This window comes from Vigna umbellata, chromosome 8 (genome assembly GCF_029865625.1).
Source record: "Vigna umbellata cultivar VRB3 chromosome 8, Vumbellata_1.0, whole genome shotgun sequence".
Classification (NCBI taxonomy): Eukaryota; Viridiplantae; Streptophyta; class Magnoliopsida; order Fabales; family Fabaceae; genus Vigna; species Vigna umbellata.
In genome coordinates, this window is record NC_142172.1 from 37,586,945 (window position 1) to 37,601,336 (window position 14,392).

The 14,392-nt window shown below is 34.0% G+C and overlaps 1 protein-coding gene across 3 annotated transcripts; it reads right to left on the reverse strand.

The window, feature by feature from the left end:
* Positions 1 to 232: 232 nt before the first annotated feature.
* On the reverse strand, positions 233 to 14,085 carry LOC124837405 (general transcription and DNA repair factor IIH subunit TFB1-1-like). Of its 3 annotated transcripts, XR_015781589.1 has the most exons (22): positions 13,929 to 14,085; positions 13,722 to 13,843; positions 13,552 to 13,630; positions 13,294 to 13,355; positions 13,012 to 13,072; positions 12,382 to 12,490; positions 11,471 to 11,546; positions 11,084 to 11,179; positions 9,496 to 9,540; positions 7,944 to 8,000; positions 7,673 to 7,828; positions 7,515 to 7,580; positions 6,236 to 6,359; positions 5,531 to 5,587; positions 5,339 to 5,451; positions 4,807 to 4,998; positions 4,518 to 4,631; positions 4,203 to 4,280; positions 1,994 to 2,053; positions 1,478 to 1,525; positions 1,272 to 1,340; positions 653 to 667 (listed from the first exon to the last, which is right to left on the reverse strand). XR_015781589.1 is itself a non-coding variant. In XM_047312748.2 (21 exons), the coding sequence occupies exons 2-21, from the start codon at positions 13,800 to 13,802 to the stop codon at positions 581 to 583; spliced, it is 1,770 nt and encodes a 589-aa protein (XP_047168704.1). In that variant the 5' UTR covers positions 13,803 to 13,843; positions 13,929 to 14,085; the 3' UTR covers positions 233 to 580. The 3 variants fall into 3 exon arrangements, 2 of the variants coding, with proteins under 2 accessions (XP_047168704.1, XP_087952706.1); XM_047312748.2 differs by lacking the exon at positions 1,994 to 2,053 and having other exon boundaries at positions 233 to 667; XM_088096580.1 differs by lacking the exons at positions 653 to 667; positions 1,272 to 1,340 and having other exon boundaries at positions 1,477 to 1,525.
* Between the last annotated feature and the right edge of the window lie 307 nt (positions 14,086 to 14,392).

Genomic DNA, 14,392 nt, shown 5'->3' on the forward strand with positions numbered 1-14,392 from the left:
ATAATTATAGTAAACACCGACGACTTTATGAACCCCTACTAGTTTATGCTTATGCATATTTTTTTTTTAAATCCATTTATGCTGCTAATCAATACATTCTGTAGTTCTAGTTGAATTTATTTTTCTTAATAAAAAAGAAAATTACTATTGGAGAATTTCAAGTTGTCAACATGAGAGTATGCACAAATATACTAAATTTAGTAAGCACAATGCAGTAAAATTATTTCCGTCATTGAAAACGCAGAAAGCAATTCGTAAACAGTGTTATTCACTTATCCTTTGTTTTATGTACTGCTAAAGTGAAGCAGGTATAGTACAGGGAGACAGAGGGTGAAGAAGAAGTAGGAAACTTGTGAATTAACTCGTCCTTTTCCAAGGGCCAGTGTTAACTAGTAATTATAGGTTACATGTTAACAATCTAGTAAGACTCTTGCTGACTAAGTCTCATGGACATTCATTTCATAATGATATGGAGATAAAATAGCCATTCTGGTTTTTGGTCACGGCAAAATTGATGGAACTTACATTCCTAAATTGTAATAGTATGTTGGTCGCTGTGAAGGGAGACCAAAACACTCTCCTAAACATAACCATTAGACTTTTTTGAGCCTCTTGCATTTCTTTTCTTAATGTCAGCGTCATAATGCAACAGGGCAGCATCCAGAGCCTGAGTAAAAAATTGTCCGTATCCCTTAATCTTCCATAAGATGTAATAAACAAGAAGGATACAGAAAAAACGAAGACAATGGAAAACAAGGGCATGGACTATCCACTAAATTGAACTGAACAATAACATTAGTCAATCGCTGCAAAACACCTATACAGGAAAAACAGAAAACCTTTTCAGAGAGGAAATTTTAAAATAGGAAAAATCATGAAGCACTTCCTGTAAATATGACTGAATTTTGTTTTAATCCTCCAAAAGATCTTCAGTTGGCCTCTTTTGCTAAATATTTAAACATCTAAAAAATGTTTACCACCGCTAACTGACGTGTCATGCATCTAAACATGTCACATTAAACCGTTGCCAAGTAACATGTCAAACTTCATGCCACATCCTCACTAAGTGGTGACAGAGGTAAGCCAATTTCTAGAACTATAAGATTTATGAGAACCAACAAACAAAAATTGAAGGACAAAGATCAGATTAAATCATGTTGCTAAGAACTCGACATATCTAAACCAAAACATAACTCATCACGTAGGAAGTGGTTTATCGAGTTTGAAAATCACGAAGAAATGAACATGGTCAATGAGTATGTTGTGCTCACCTGCTGCATAGGATGGACAACGAGGGAAACCTGGTGCCGTAAGTCTGACGATGCAGATACCTTTATTTCCTAAGAAGCAACAAAGAAAAGTAGAAACACTAAGTTCTTCAAATAAAATTAATGCAGGTAACAAAAAATTAACATAATAAAAGAAAACGCGTTAGAGCAGGGAGAAGAGCTAGAAGAGGCTTTAGCTAAAAGCGTACCTCAAGTTTAGAATATATTTGTGATATGGAATCTTTCAGTCTTCTTGTCTGCATTTAGTTCACGAGTGAGAAAAACATTAGATATATAATAAAATGGAATTCATAAAGATTTCTCAATGCATCACTACAAACATATCTACACTATAATGAGTGTGTGATCCAATTACCACCAACGGCACGTAGAAGGAAAAACCCTCTAAAGTCATCTAATGGCTATCTGACATAGAATACTTATATTGCAATTTTGATCATAAAACACCAAACTTATGTCCCAGCTTAATTGCTCGGACCAGCAGGGTTCCTTACATGGTATCAAAGCCTGTTTCTTGACTCTTCAAACAAAAATAAGTTATAGATTGATGATTGGTAAGTTTACCTGACCATTAGAAATCAGTTCAATAGTTACTAAAATCCTAAAACAAACAGGTTTTTCTGTCAGGCAAATGTTAGAGACGTAAGAGGAATTATTAGACCCAATTTGAAAAGCTAAGTGATAAATTGTTTGCTGACAATTACCTAGTGGGAAACAGATCATCAAATGTCCGTAACGGCATAGCAAACTCAAAATGTGAAGGCCTGAAAAATAGAGTTTAAAAGAGCAAAAAGGTTATTAAGTTAATGGGACCAGACTTTAAAAAGCCCATTTAAAACATCCTGGTCCATTAGCTTAAGCATTATGTCTCTCTAAAACTTAGTTTCAGATTTTCTCTACCTTCTCTCTACCACAACTCTATCTTCTCTCTACCAAATCTCTTCTCTGAACCGTTTAATCTCCGATTAGGTGCCGCCAAAACGTCCGCAACGTAGTGGGCTTAAAAGCTAACCGATTCATTTCGGGTTCTAAGTTGGTAAGTCCCTCCATGCAACCTCTTCTCCGTTCTTGAACTGGGACATGCATTTTGCTGGTTGCAGGTGCCTTAAGCTTTCTCCTTTTCCATTTTTCCACTCCATTCTAGCTCTAAGACCTGCTTCCATCACCATTTTGGGGGGTTGTAGGGTTTTATTGAGTTCTTGCGGTGAAGGAACTGTTGGGGTGTTCTTGCGAGCTATCTAGTCAAGTTACACTAAGGTAAGGAGAGCTAGAATACTTCTTTAAATTGCTTGCATGAAGTGTATGTATATTGGATTCTGAATTGGTGCACTGTTTGGAGTTGTATTTTGCATTTTGAGTATGTTGTATTGTATGTGTTGATATGTGAAATCTATGAAACTGTGTTGAGCTGTTTGGAATTGATTTGGATGGGTTTGAATTGCTATAATTGACCAATTGGAAGTGATTTAAGTGTGAAATCTGGTATATTTTTGGTTGGATAGAAATTTGGAGTTTTGTGGTTTTTAGGTCACTTTGAGAGGAAGTGAGGTAGTGATTTTGGGCATTTGGGGTCTAAAGCACAACTGGGCTGTTGGGGCAGTCTTAGCCACCTTAATGTGACTTGTTTGAGTCACTAAATTGATCAAACAAGGTGCAAAGCCGTGGGATTGGGTTTTGGGTCCCTAGGTTGGGAAAATTGATGTTTTAGAGTTGAATTTGAGTTTTAATCACTTTAGAATGGTAGTAGGAATGTTTAGAATCATTTAGATAAGTTTAATTAAGTATAAAACAAGAATTAAGGGTGTTAGAAGTTAGTAAAAATGGTTAGAAATGGTCATGTTGGATTCTGTTCATAATTATGCAGAGTTCTGCAGAATTATGTAGAACGCTGCAGTTGACCGTTCGGTCTTGTGCTGCTCTCACTCATAACTGGGTTGGTCTCTTTTGAGTCTTACTAGTTCATGACCGTTTGGTCTCTTAATGAGTGTTCGGTTTTGTACTGACACTAGGTCTCAAGGCTCTAAGTGTTCGGCAAGGGCTCTAAGTGTTTGGCCAAGGCTCTAAGTGTTCGGCCAAGGCTCTAAGTGTTCGGCCAAGGCTCTAAGTGTTCGGCCAAGGCTCTAAGTGTTCGGCCAAGGCTCTAAGTGTTCGGCCAAGACTCTAAGTGTTCGGCCAAGGCTCTAAGTGTTCGGCCAAAGCTCTAAGTGCTCGGCCAAAGCTCTAAGTGTTCGGCCAAAGCTCTAAGTGCTCGACCAAAGCTCTAAGTGTTTGGCCAACGCTCTAAGTGCTCGGCCAAAGCTCATAGCGTTCGGCCAAGGCTCTAAGTGTTCGGCCAAGGCTCTAAGTGGTCAGTCCTAAATAGTGTTCGGCTACTTCTTCAGGCTTATCTTTTATGGACCGTTTGGTCCTGTCCATTGGAAAGTGAGATACCATTCGATCTCCACCATTTATAGGGTGTTCGGTCTTGCTCATAATGTGTTGATGTTTTCTGTTTGGCCGCCATTTCTATTTATTCCAGTATGCTATTTTGATTAATTATTCTAGTTGCTTTAAGGGCTTATGTGTGCATTACCATGTTGGTGTTAAAGTGGAAAATATTAGTATTGGACGTAATTCCATGATCCTCAAGGGGAGATACATAGTGGTGTCCTTTCAGTGTAAACCGTAATAATTTTTTGACAAACTGGTTTACTGCTTGACTTACATGCAAGCAAATAGAAACTTCTTGCAATGTAAACCGTAATAATTTATAAAAACGAAGTGAACATACTGCTCTTTAAAATGAAACAGGAAAAGAGATAATTGCAAGCAAATCCACATCCCAGACTTATTCCATTGGAGCGATATTTAGATAGGTCATGCATCAGAATCAGCATTTAAAGATCTTTTAAATCCCAAAAGATCAACATTTACCTTATTAACAAGGTTTTGAGTTGTAACTGGATATGAAGACCAAAAGTGCCTAAGCAATTCCTGACTGCAGACCCAATGCTGGAAAGAATGGAGCATGTATGAAAAATATAAATACAATAATTCAGAACCACCCTATAAGAAAATACAAAAATTATGAAAAGTCAAACTAAAGATTGAAAATAAATGCCAAAATGCTATATCTCAATGCGCAAATAGAAGTCCAAAAGATTATCCCCTGCTCTTTTCTTATTTTCTTTCCACTCGTTATATTTTGTTTTCCTTCTCGAAGACCTCAAACAATTGTGGATGACTTACATCTAGTAGTTTCTCCTTGGTAGTATTGGGCAATATATCAAGGACACTCTCTTGAGAAGTTTTCCCAAGATGATATTTGGTGCTTGAGATATTTTTAGTCAATCCATGAAGTACCTGGAAAAAAATAAATGGCTTTCATTTTCAATAGGAAAGAATATTTGTTATTACAAAAGAAACAAAACAAATGTTTCTAAGCAAAATATTGAGAGATTAACCATATACACCTGTCGATTATTAAAAAATGGTATTCTTTTCAAATATAGAATTATGTGATGCAAATATATATTACCTTAAGAGCGACGTCAGGACTAAAGAGAGGATCCCTTAATCCAGTAGCTTGGATTTTAGATATAGCTGACATCAAAGAACCATAGGCTTCCTCGGAACCCAAACTGCATGTCATTTGCTCCATTCCAGGTTGGGAATCATCTAAAGTTTTTACTGCATTAGCTTGTTGAAAATCAAAATAGTCACGAGGGTCCTGATTATGAAACAAATACATAAGTCAGAACACTTTACAGATATTTTATCAAAAAAAGACATTAATTATTAATCAGTAAATTATTTATGGGTTTTTTCTATTCTAAGTCCATAGGTAAGTGACAATAAGTCATCTACAGAAAGTTTTCACTGAAGAAGTAATTATTACATTGAAAGTACACAAGTTATTCAGTGGTTGCTCTTTTAATAGATTTAAAGCATTTGTTAGCGTGTATTTAATACTTCCAGACCTGCCCCAATGGGCACCAATTTTATAAATCAAGTTATTCACTATCACTATAATAAACATGGTTCATCTAATTCTTGAGAAAATATTGAACCTTGATACAGAGTGGTGCATAATGATGATCATCTTGTGCCTGAAGATCTTCAATCGGGGTCATCTTGGAAATTCTGTTTTGTCTCTCCTCATCGCCTACAACCTCATCAGATTCTATACAGAGAAATGAAATAAGAATTTGCTCCATGTGAACAGATAGGAAAAAGGAAAGAAAAAAGTCAGCCGTACTAACTCTGTTTTCTTCGAGCAAGAATTTCGGCTACTGTTCTTGGGTGTTCCATCTCCATATCTACATTTATATTTTGAAATTTGACTCATCAGACCAGACCATATGGCCATAACAAAGTTGCAACTATCCAGATGTGAACTATCCAGATGTGAATGCATTTTACTCTCCAAGGTCTCAATTGACTTTGGGAAAATGCTTTTAAAATGTGTCTTACTCTTGGTCAAGGTAACACTTAATGACAATAAAATTTGTCAACATAAATGAGAACAGAAAACAAATTTAAGATTCTTAAAAGCTGAGCTTTTCCAATTTGCAAACCACAATTCTTCACAACCTCTAAAATGTCCTCAGACAAATTTGAAGTGAAACAAATAGCAGAAAAGTGATAATATCATAATACAAATCAAGGAAGTCTCTCCCCCTTCACTTTGGTATATGTGCTCGAGAAATAATTAAAAGTCAACTTCAATATGGCTACAGGAGTCAAGTAAATTAACCACAAGGAAATAATTTAATTATGACATGCATTATTAGTATTTGCCAATCCTACAAATTTACCACTGAAGACAATTTTTGTCTGACTACTGATATACATATTAAACAAAATAATATTTAGGGAACATATATTATGATATGGGAACACAAAATTATGAAACAAAATTGTTTTTGGTAGACACTGAAAAAATCAATTTGAAGAGAAGAAATTACCTAAAGTTTTTCCTTCAAGAACAACTGCACCTTGTCTATTAAGATCTTGCAACAATGTTCTCTTATACAGAGAATTTTGGGCTTCAGATATTTCCTTGCTACCATCTCGGAAGATCCCATGATCCTTCTCATCAAATAGGGCAAAAGGTCAACACACAGGAATTCAACACAAATCTAGCACTTCTGAACCAGCAGCATAAATAGACAACAGAACATTTGAATCGAATTAACTACTAAACAATTAACAGCATAAGGTACGGAATTTAAATCATATATATAGTATGAGACTTGACAGCTTTTGTAAACAACTAGTGGAGGCTCCATAAACTCTTCTAGTAAACCAGCAAGGCTTTACATAGTATAATAGATTAAATAACATAATAATTAAACATATCAACTTTGTAAAGCAAAATATCAAAACCACAGTAATAAAATAACAAAATTTTGAAGTACATTACTTCTAAACAAGATCAAACTACACCAAATCATGCATAAATAATTCAAACCCAAGTTCTTAAAATGATAGCCTTTAGAAAACCAAAAAAGGACTAATGTCTTCAAATCTCCATGTCCAATAACATCTCCAAAATCACCATCTCTACTGAGCTCTTTCTCAGATGAAAAATGTGCACCATCAAAATTGGCATCCGTTTCCAAATTATGAAGATAAAATTCAAGAGTTGGATTATTTGAACTTCCTCCAACAGATACAATGTTGCTACCATCGTCTTTACCCCAAGGAACATTCTCTTCATCAACATTATGTCCTTCTTAAGTCATCCATTCATAATCAAACATCATAACATCAATTTTTCTCATCTGTCTAGTTAAATATCTTATAAAATAAGTCATTCATCTCCAAATGTAAGTGATTTCTTTTCTTTGTATGAACCTAGAAAACACAAAAAAATGATCTTGGAGACAATGCTATCAAAGGATTGGACGTCTAGATTCGAAAACATTAGACCTTTATTGCTTTTTTCAAATGCTATGATTTTAAGAACTTATGTTTTATGAATTTTAAACACAACTTGGTGTAGAAGTTATGTACAACACACTTCGTTAACAAGTTGGAGCTTTGCTATTTTGCTTTATTATGGAGTTGAAATGTTAAATTATGTTATTTGTCGGCATTTTAATATTTTTTATATTAGGTAAACTCTTAAGAGTGATTATATATTGGAACTGAAAATTTACTTTAAAAGGGGTGAACTCACATAAAATGTGAAACAATACATTATTAAGATTTGAGATTAAGGAATTGTTTCATTCACCGTACAGGAAGATGTGTGTAATCATCTCCTTGGTCTGCTTCCATATCTAAAGTTGGGTCTACACGTCGAACCTGCAAAAAGACATATCAATATAAATGGAATGGAGAATGCAGCTAAAATGTCTTCAATGAGAATAAAAATTAAAGAGAAAGATGACAAAGACCTTCTTTCGAGCTTCAATTTCTAATATCTCATCATCTTTCAAGAAGACAGCAAGATCCTCATCTTCAGCAGCCTCGGCAGCTGCTGCAACCGCATTTTTGGTGCTATGGAGATACTCAGCTTTGAAGTATTTATTCCAAAAATCTACCTCGTTCATCTTGAATTTGGAGACCATGGGGGGAAAAGAAATAATTTAGTAAGGATAATGCTTGATATTGCACATAAACTATTGCAGAAGATAATAACAAACACCAGCAAGATTTTCAACATACTTTACTAGGTACAAAATTGAGGAACGCCTGATGGACAGCAGGTTTGAGGGCGAAAATCTGAAAACAAAAAAATGCAAAAATAAAATAAGGATAATAGACATTCAATTTTTTTCCCCTTAAATAAGAAATGAATATTTGAAATAATGAATGAAGTACAAGTATAATCAAAACAAAACCCTTCCAACCAATGCAGAGAAATACTAGGGAACCAAACGAAACATAAATATATAATTAAGCTGCATAATCTCTAACAGTGAAATAAACCTATTTTAAGCCCAAAATGCAATAAGAATCCTAAGTGGTAACCTCAGCAGCCAAATAAGCAAACAACTCACAAGGTTTCTTGGTCCAATAGCAAACAAAATTATTCCGTAATATATTCTTAAGTATGGCAATATATCCTAACAAAACCATGCTAAAGAAACCACATGCAGAGATAGAAGGAAAAGTTAAAACATATGTCATAAACCAAATACCAGTCCCAACCCATAGTCAAACTGAAAAGAGAGCCACCACATTAAAAATGAACAGTTTAAATTCTAAACTTTGTTTGAGCTCAAAACCACCCTCCTTGAACTTCCAAAACCAAACTTAAAAAATCCTTTTGAAGCATTAGTTAGTGTAATTACTAATCTTGTAAGTTCATTTCATCTTCCAATTTGAATTGTAGCCTTTGATTGAGAAACCATCTAAACATTCTTAAACAGAGAAGTAACCAACTCCAACACCCCAAAAAAGATCATTCCATACAATATAAGGCTCAAACAATTACAATCTTATATAACAGGCTTTCAAGTGCTAAATATTTTACCTTAAACATTAATTATGCTGATTCTCAGAAATGTGTGTGTTTTGTTTAGTTACAGAAAAAACTAGAAGAGTTAGCTCCCAGAAGTTCCCCAAGGCCAGGACAGGCCTCCAAGCTCTATGACTACTTATAAAGATACTTACACATTATCCACCAACAAGGTCCTCACATCGGCAGCAGGACTTGACTATGTCCTTGTCCTCATGAGATATGAGTCTGGTCCTTACCAACTAGACCAACTGGCCCAAAAATTGAAAGTTATCACTCTATTTATTGACTTGACATCATCAACAACAACAATAACCAAGTCTTACCCGACCACATGGAAGGAAGCCCAATGCTAGAGGCATAATGAAACCACCACTTCCTTTTTTAAGTAAAACTAATTGTTGTATCACTTCCATTTGATATCAATATGATGAACTATTGCATGCACAATGCGCCAGAAAACAAACAAAAAGATGAGAAAGCTAAAAAAGTATGCTTCAAATAATTGTCTAAAATATCATATGCACATGGAAAGGTGAGTGTAATTGCATTCAATTAATGGTTGTTGTCATCAAGTTAAAATTACATGCATAAGCTTTTTGTCAAAATGACTGTCAATCTATACCCACCATGCCCTCGTTTCCGGGCAGTGCATAAAAGTCTAAACAAATACCAAATAGTATAATCACCTACAGCACAGAATCTAAAAATTCAAGATTCAGCTTAAAATCAAGTTAAATAGAGTAAGAAGCATGCCTGATATTTAATCTCTGGTGTCAACTGAAATTTAACCTGGTTTATCTGAAAGAAGAACAAGGGAAAAGAACTAGTTTAAAATCGTATCCACGCATTAGAAGCCATAAAAAATACAGAAACTGTTTAGAGATCCTAAACATGGATTTAAAATTCACAAACACTAAATAAAAGCTCAGTAACAATAAAGAACCCTTATCTCACTAGATGGGGTTGGTCATATACATCAAACTATCTTGTTGAGATTTTAATGGTTGTTATAGATACGACGATAACAATGAAAAAAAAAAGGATGTAGGACTTGCGAGGTTATTAATTTTAATATTCAAAATTCAATTTAGGACCTACATTTCACTAAAATTTTCAAATAATTTTTTTTCTGTTCTCAGTTTTTAGAATTAAGAAAACAATAGGGGATTTGAAAATGTAAAATAATAATACATTTTACATGTTTCTTCAACTTTTATTAGAAAACAATTTCCTTTAAGGAGAGATAGTCCATAATTATTAAATACATTCATGGAGATCTCATAAATAAATCAGAAAATCTAGACCCACTCCTTGTTTCTTATACAATTTATTCTTGACAAGTCAAATACCACGGGTAGAAAAAACGGGACAGGTCCGACGGGCTGACCAATCAACCCATGTGCAAAAGCACGGGTTAGGTTAGGATATTAAACTTATCAACTCGTATCAACCCAGTCCATTTGGCCTGTCAGCCCGTTGGCTGCACGTTGCCCGTAACCCATTTTAGAATGAGAAAACGGGCTGGCCCGTGTGGCCCTTATCATTGGTTTTTTTATTTGTTTGTTTTAGTTCTTTCTCTCATCTCACTGACACACAACATTAGTCACCCGTGTGACTCGTTTTGCCACCCCTGTCAAATACCAAAATGTTGAATGCCAATGACATCCAGCTTTTACAAGCCCATCACTGGTACATAACTAAGATGTGATATGTTCTTGTTGAATAAATGCAATGAGTCATTATTCACTCATACGATAAAATAAAAGACAATGAATGTATAACAACATTATTGGGAATGTGAATATTACAGTTTGTATAGTATAGTCAGTGTTAGATTTAGAAAATTGTCATTATTCATTAAAATGACTTTAACTCCATTAGAAGTAACAAACCAAGCATCAAAGATAGTTAATCAAGTTTTATCATGAAAAATTCAACCAACATTTTTTAAGTACAGTAAGAAATGAGGGTAATAGGCACGATAAGGATTCTGCTCATAGAAAACACAGCTAATACGTTCTCCCAAAAAAAAATTACTTGATTCAAGTTTTCATAAATTACTAAAACAAATTACTAGTTAATTAGTTTTTTAAAGTTGTTTTGATGTGCAAAGTTAACTGTATTTTGTGAAGTTGAATGTGCAATTGTCATAGTATTTTTAGATATTAAAAGCTTCCAAAAGCTGAGTTTTGCAAATTATAAGAGAGGAGTAAGATTTTTTTATTAATACAATGAAATTTGGAATTGGGGGTTATTGAGCTGCAATGTTCTCATCATGACATCCAAGTAAGTGCATTCATAAAGACATAGCATCAGTGCAGAAGGAGAGGTGGTATCATACCCGTCCATCACTCATAGGCTTTGTGTCAAATATCAGAGAATTTTTAAATCCAATCCTTTGTTTTAACTTTCTGCTTTCATCTTGATCCAGCAATTTCTGTAGAGCATATTAAAATTATAAAAGAAGAAATTCATGAAGATGAATAGTAGAAAGTTACAAGAAACTTGGAGGCTAAGAATATCCGTATGAAAACAAAAGTAGAAAAAAGTCAATAGACTGCATGATGCCTTTAAATATCTAATTGTGAAACCGCTGTAGAAGACCATATATTTCACACTATTTTATTTGCAAAAGTACTTTGCACAGTATTTTTCATGCCTAAAATTTATTCAAATAATCATAATAGAAACCAATCATCAACATCATTGATTTTGGGAATATCTTTACCTTCTTCGTAGCCCAAAATTCGGATTCTGTAAGCTTACCACTAGCTACAAGTTCCTTATGAAGTGTCTGCAACTTGCTGCAAAAGGTACACTTCAACAAAATTAGTAACATTGAAGGAAATGAGGAATATCTCAAACCATGATAACATCTAGAGTAGACAAAAAATAATATTGAAAAGTGAACAGATTGAGTTCCTAATTTATTATACAGCATGGAATTTGAGCAAGAAAACTATAAAAGGACAATTTAAGCTAACAGCACAATACCACAGAGACCATGTCTAAATGGTCTTAGTTGCAAAAGAACTTGAATCATAATAGAGCAAGATCACGAATAAATAATTATTTTCTTTTGAAAAATTATAATTGTCCAGTTCCAACATCCACCATGAGATATTTAAATAGCCTTGGTCAATGTTAACAACTTGTGAGACATAATGAACCATTAGAGCATAAGTACATATTTATAATTGTAACCTCATTCATTTACTCTTGATTACTATTGAGGAAGATTTAATCACAATTAGACAGTTCTATAACATCATTGCACTACTTGTGTAAGACATATCTAACCACCATTGTCACAAGTACAGATTTATAATTATATGCATACATTCCTCTACCCGTAAACATATGTGACGAAAATTTAACAATTATTACTCAGACATTTCAATAACCTCACAATACAATTAACCACTTGTGAAACATTTAACTATTATTGCTACAAGTACAAATTAATAATTGCATACAATCACATGTATTTACTATGACACACCTGTAAGGCAAATAACCATATTTACAGACGTGGTTAACCATGTGTGATAGGTGGACACTGGATGGAGTATCCCTGGCATGCATTAATCATTAATCCTTTCTCTTAAAAGTTAAAGTGCATTATTTTAAACCAAATACCTATCTTCCTGCAATAGTTTTATCCTGAGAGTCATTTCGGCAGAGCTTAGCTGTTCCTCAGAAATAACTTTTGTAGCTTCTCCTTGCACATGCTTGCTAAGGGCAATACCTGCTCAAACAGATAAAACATCATTATAGGAAAGATATACAAAACAACTGAAAATAAAAATATAATATGCATAAATAAAAGGAATAAAAGAAAAAATAACAACAATTCAGAACTTCCTTCTAATATTAAATTTACCATGTCATTTTTCAATCCTAAGAAAACTGCATTAAAGAAAAAAAAAAGGAACGGGGTAATGCATCCCAAAATTCAAGAAAAAGGAAATCTGGCGCCATTTTCTTCTCTGGCATACGAATATACGAGGGAAATAAATATTTAATGCTATGCATCTGAAATCATATTTTATTTAACTTTTTTTACTGATTTAACATGCTTAATTGATAAACTTAAGCCGATCAAATGAGTAAACAACATAGCAGGCCTTCATGATAAGCTACATGACGTGACAACTCAAGAATTACAAAAGCAAGTTAAAGAAGCCCACAGGATAAAATTTTAAGCATATAGAAACAGCAAAACCATGCCTCGGTTCTGTTTGGCAGTAGCCAAAGTAAGTTACTTACCCACCAATTCTCGACAAACATGAAGATCTGCAAAACTTTCTAACTCGAATATATAACTTCCCTGGAACATCAAATTGTAATATGATAAAAATTCATACAAAAAGGAAGAGGCATGAGCATGTCAGGTGTAGTATTCCCAAGTAAATAAAAGGCATTCAAAATTCAAATTGAGTAGCGTTCAAAAGTAAAAGAAGAAAAAAAAGATCGAACCAACTCAGCAGCATAAATAGCAGAACAAATGTAAACAAGAGCAACAAGATTAAAAAGTAACAAAAGAACAACCTGTGCATGTGTAAGGTTAAGCCATGGCGGTTTGCCTGATCCCTCTTTAGTGTGTTTATGACCTACAATTTTTTCCAGCGGAGAAAACAAAAAAATGAAAATCAAAAGTAATGCATACGCGGTATCACTAAAACACTGAGATTGTGAGGTCAATAACTTTCGGAGGTCCATAACTTCTACACAATTCAATAAAAGTTCATATGAAACTTCACAGTCAGTTTAAGGAAAGAAAATACGAAAACAAAAAATAAAAAATACTCTTTATAAATCTGAACTCCACATCAAGCTTGTTGTTGGAGGTAGGATCGTTGGGCTTGAAAACGAACTTTTCTTGAGTCTGCAGAGAAAGCGAACGAAATTCCATAAAAATCTCAACGCGAAAACGAGATTTCACAAAAATATAGCACAAGTTGAGAATGCAAATGCACCAATCTGAGGACGCCGGGGGTGCCAGGGTCTTTGACGGTGGCTTTGTATTTGACACGCTTAACCACTTGCCCCGACGACATCGTTTCGAACTCCGATAGCGCGTACAGTTCAGAAGATTAATCTGCAACCAAACAAAAAAAAATCCAGAATAAAAAAACAGAAACATGGAGTTCGCGAGCGAGTGATGATTGAAAAAGCAGCTATACTCCGCATTGGGCTGATTGAGAAAGACTCAGAACGGCGCAGTGTAGAGAGAAGACGATGAATTATAATCACTATGCTTCTGCTTTTCCACACTCTAATTTTCACAAAAAGGATCATCACGATGATTCCTTAAATTAACCCTGTAAAATTAACTTCGGATCCATCGTCTACTTGTTACAACGGTTAATATTTTTATATAAAATAATCAACATATATATATATATATATATATATATATATATATATATATATATATATATATTTGTATTTTGTGAAAATAATAAAGGCTGTGTAATTTAATGTCGTTTTAAATTATTTAAGAAATTATAAATCCCACTTTTCATGTTAATTTTTTAAAGCATTGAAAAATTGTTTTGGATTGTTAAAGTAAACAAACAAAATCTGTACAAAGCACTTGAATCATTATAGAACATGACCCTGTTTTAAGTAAAAAGGCAGGAAATGC

Coding starts and splice junctions, on each gene's coding strand:
- LOC124837405 (XM_047312748.2), bottom strand. CDS start 13,802: ATGTCGTCGGGGCAAGTGGTTAAGCGTGTCAAATACAAAGCCACCGTC. Junction 12,491..13,011: donor TGTTTGTCGAGAATTGGTGG/GTAAGTAACTTA, acceptor CTGTTTGAGCAG/GTATTGCCCTTAGCAAGCAT. Junction 4,281..4,517: donor CCAAGGAGAAACTACTAGAT/GTAAGTCATCCA, acceptor CATTCTTTCCAG/CATTGGGTCTGCAGTCAGGA.